Raw genomic sequence first — 3,709 nt, 5'->3', positions numbered from 1 at the left:
TCACAAGTTTATAACTCTTCACAGGGTGGGAGCGCTGGCCGTTATTTGGTCGCTTTGGCTATGTAGAAATGATAAGGTGTTTAATGATAAAAGTACTTCTCTGATGCAGGTTATCTACAGATGTACCAGGACTCTTCGTTTATGGTCCTCTCTACAACGCGTGAAGAATCAAGACCTGATTACGGGGGTGTGTACACGATTGGAGGCTACGGCGAGGGATACTTTTGCGCAACATGGATGTCAGCATGATCTTAGGATTGGCCCCCTACGCTTTAGGCATTATACGGACTCTACATGTCTCTTTGTATTTTGGCTTTTTATTTTTTTATTGTGTGAGAGAACTTTATTTGGCTATGTGCATCTTCGTTATGCAGAGGCTGGGTGTAATGCTTAAACCTTTTAAGTAATAAAGCGCTCTTTTTCGAAAAAGCTGAAAGGCTGATGTTCCTTATGAATATGCATTGGGGGTTTTACTACATTTGCCATAAATTTGTTTTTTTTACATATTGCCGTCCAGAATAAAACAAGTTATGCATTCATGTATCCACAATCTTTGAGACCTGTGCTGTGTTTTTTCGTCAAAGTTTACCCTGTTTCAGGAATACCGACATGAATTAAATGTCATGTGCAAGCCAAAGAGCATACACCAAAAAGCCCCAACAAATGATGATTGAGACGAGATTTCCGTGTTTTTTAATCACGAAAGCTTGGTTTTCAGATGGGTTGTCGATGTAATCAACCCGCTATTAGAAAGAAATAATACTTTTGAAGGTTTTTCAAAAAAAAATGATCAAAAGTGAGCATGTTGACACAACATGAATCTACGTTGTCATGAAAATTCAAATCAAAATTCGTAACACGAGTCGATAGAAGAACCAACAAATCTCACACTGAATAGTGTCTAATGTAAGTTGGGCTTAAATTGGCCCATTACCTCGCTATTGACAGCGAGTTTGTATTTTCTGTTTTTGGAGCAATGTTTCGGATTCGAATCCGAATGTTTGTGTGTCTGTCTGTGAGCTAAAGTTTCTTCATTTTTTTCTGAAACTTTAAAATAATGAAAAGAAGGCGGCCCCTCTGCAGATACTTTCCCACACGCACTCCCTTCCCATGCTTCTTCATGTGAAAAGGGCTATTGCTCTGCTCTCTCCAACTCCACCTCTTGCTTCACTCAGAAGCCTGGCACAAAAGATAACCAATCCAGCCACCAAAAGCACAAGTCATCCAAATCGAGTGAGAGAGAGGAAAATTCCAGACATCTGAAAATAGCAAACGTGGTACTAAAACGATACATAGTACGTATACGTGAAAGCCAAACGTGTGTATCAAAAGGTGGTGTACTAAAATTTGGACCTTTTTCTGTGTATCAAAAGGTGCAGATTACAGGTCCAAATGTCCATCATCCATAGTTGGGCAAGTGTCTCACAAGTAGCAATAACTTAGACAGAGTACGCACGTGTCAGCCTGCTAGACCTTAATTGATTGCAGCAGCTGCTCGCACTCAGAATATCTCACACAAATACATAACCGAATCACCGTATAAATCACACTATACATCGTATACCGTATACATACGGGTACGCCTCAACCATCACTAGAATGGAAGGGCAGCGCGGCGCCACCATTGCCGCTGGCTTAAGCTCGGAGCTTCCTTATCTTATACTCGGAGCTCGGAGCTAAAAATATATAGCAGACTAGCACTCTGGGTAGTTGGAGCGGTCCTTGGAGCTATCCTGACAGTAGTAGTAGACCATGGCCCGCTGCTGCGCCCAGCTCATGGCGGCGCTCTGCTGCGGGCTCAGCCCACCTCCAGGCCCCGCCGGCACGGGGCCGCACGACGCCGGCGCGCCGACCTCGCAGCCGGCGACCTTGAAGTCCTTGAACCCGGACACGAAGGGCTGGTAGCGGTAGTCGGACCTGTAGCGGCCGCCGTCGGTGGCCCAGTCGGAGGCGTCCCAGACGGAGCCGTACGCCCACATCTCGCGCTCCGGGAAGGTGGCCTCCACCTTCTTCTGGTAGCGGCGCACGGGCACGTCGTCGACGAGGAAGACGATCTCGTCGGGGTTCCAGAGCACGGCGTAGTGGTGGAAGGCCGCGGCCGGGTCGAACCAGAGGTGGAACCGCATCTCCCGGCCGACGATGGGGTGCGCGTCGCCGGTGCCGCGGACGTACACGTTGGTCTGCAGCGTGTAGGGCTCGCCGGGGACGGTGCCCAGCAGCTCCACGTCGATCTCGTCGTGGTATCCCGGGTACACCTCGTTGTTCGACAGCTACATTAATTTTTGCTTGCGTCAGTTAAGAATCAAGATCGGTCCAAGAAGAAAAGACGGTGGTCGCCGGAGGGGAGGTACTGACGTAGAAGGCGGTGTTGACGCCGGCGGTGTAGCCGGGCTGGACCTTCATGGAGACGCCGAAGTAGCCGTTCAGGTACGCCCCCTTCGACTTGAATCCGCTGCCTGCGGAAGTCGACAAGGAATTAGTTAGCAGCTTGATTAGTTAGGTGAAATGGATTAATCATCCAACTATTGCAGACTTGAGCACTACGTACATATGAGTGATCATGCAAAAAACATTAGTGCAGCCGTGACTGACCTGAGCTGCGGTCCATCCAGAGGGTGAGGGCGGTCTGGTCCGGGGAGAGGGACTGGTGCTGGGCGCCCCACAGGTTGCTGTACCACTGCGAGAAGGGCATCGAGCTCACCTTGGAGCTCGGGTAGTAACCGGGAGAGGGCTGCGCCTCAGCCGAACGACCCTGCTGCAGTAGCAGCAGCATCACGGCTCCTACCACCACCATGAGATGAGGGATGGCAATATGTGGCCTAATCTGCACCATCATCGTCATCATCTTCTCTGCTCCAATAGTTGAGTGGAGTGGAGTGTGTGTGTGTGTGTGTGTGTGTGTGTTTGGGGTTCTACTCCGATTGAGCTGCCTTCACGCACGGGGCTATATGTAGTGTCGTGTGGGAGTGAGGTGGGTCCCACATCCATAAGCATGGGTGCTAATCTCAGGAGTGGTTGGTTGCTAATTGGGAGTTAGTTATACACTGCCCACTGGTGATTGCTGAGACTGATGATGAGCTTTCATTTATTACTAGTTGACGCATGAGGATTTTCATTTTTTGATGGACGCGCAGAATCGGGTGTGATGATCTCGCTGCTACTCTAGAGAAAAAGACAGTCCTGTGGTTGCAAGGTCGTCTACTGTAAGTAAGTACTCATTCCGTCTTTTTAAAACTAGTGTAGTATCAAAGACACTCTTATATTATGAGACGAAGGGAGTAGTTAGGATGATCATGAAAAATATTACTTTAATCAACCAAAAAGTTGGGTCCACTAACGTTTCTGAGACTTAGTCTAAGCGTCAAAAACGACTAAGCTTAAAAAACGTCTTAAATTTGAGATGGAGGGAACACTTTGCAGCTAATGTAATTTAATTTGTCTAGATGGACCAAATTGCATGGAGATTGGGCCAACATTTGACCATTTTAAACGTGCCTCCCAAATTAAGGGGCTGCCATCGTATGCAAATCGCAGGATTGCCTCCTCCTCGAGACAAGAACATATGCGAATAAACCACAGGATCCAATCCCCATGTTTTCTGCAGCTAATAATGCGGGTTTGACGGCAAAAACTTTTTTGCAAGTGGCCAACCTAACTTGTCTGCTGGTTTAAGGCTAGCTGACCTGAGCGGCTGAAATTCGGTTACTGG

At 47.9% G+C, this 3,709-nt stretch overlaps 1 protein-coding gene across 1 annotated transcript; it reads right to left on the bottom strand.

Moving 5' to 3' along the window:
- Positions 1 to 1,302: 1,302 nt before the first annotated feature.
- Positions 1,303 to 2,931, bottom strand: LOC123099200 (xyloglucan endotransglucosylase/hydrolase protein 31). Its single transcript, XM_044521374.1, has 3 exons — positions 2,593 to 2,931; positions 2,356 to 2,456; positions 1,303 to 2,270 (listed from the first exon to the last, which is right to left on the bottom strand). Exons 1-3 carry the CDS (start codon positions 2,843 to 2,845, stop codon positions 1,695 to 1,697), a joined length of 930 nt encoding a protein of 309 aa, XP_044377309.1. The 5' UTR covers positions 2,846 to 2,931; the 3' UTR covers positions 1,303 to 1,694.
- Positions 2,932 to 3,709: the final 778 nt, after the last annotated feature.

Source organism: Triticum aestivum, chromosome 4D (assembly GCF_018294505.1).
Source record: "Triticum aestivum cultivar Chinese Spring chromosome 4D, IWGSC CS RefSeq v2.1, whole genome shotgun sequence".
NCBI lineage: Eukaryota > Viridiplantae > Streptophyta > Magnoliopsida > Poales > Poaceae > Triticum > Triticum aestivum.
This window is presented reverse-complemented; position numbering and strand designations above follow the sequence as displayed.

What these genes read in the sequence shown, in the direction of transcription:
- LOC123099200 (XM_044521374.1), bottom strand. Translation starts at nt 2,845, where the DNA reads ATGATGACGATGATGGTGCAGATTAGGCCACATATTGCCATCCCTCAT. An exon ending in CTGGATGGACCGCAGCTCAG is followed by an intron (nt 2,457 to 2,592) that starts GTCAGTCACGGC and finishes CGACTTCCGCAG; the next exon opens with GCAGCGGATTCAAGTCGAAG. An exon ending in GCGTCAACACCGCCTTCTAC is followed by an intron (nt 2,271 to 2,355) that starts GTCAGTACCTCC and finishes AAATTAATGTAG; the next exon opens with CTGTCGAACAACGAGGTGTA.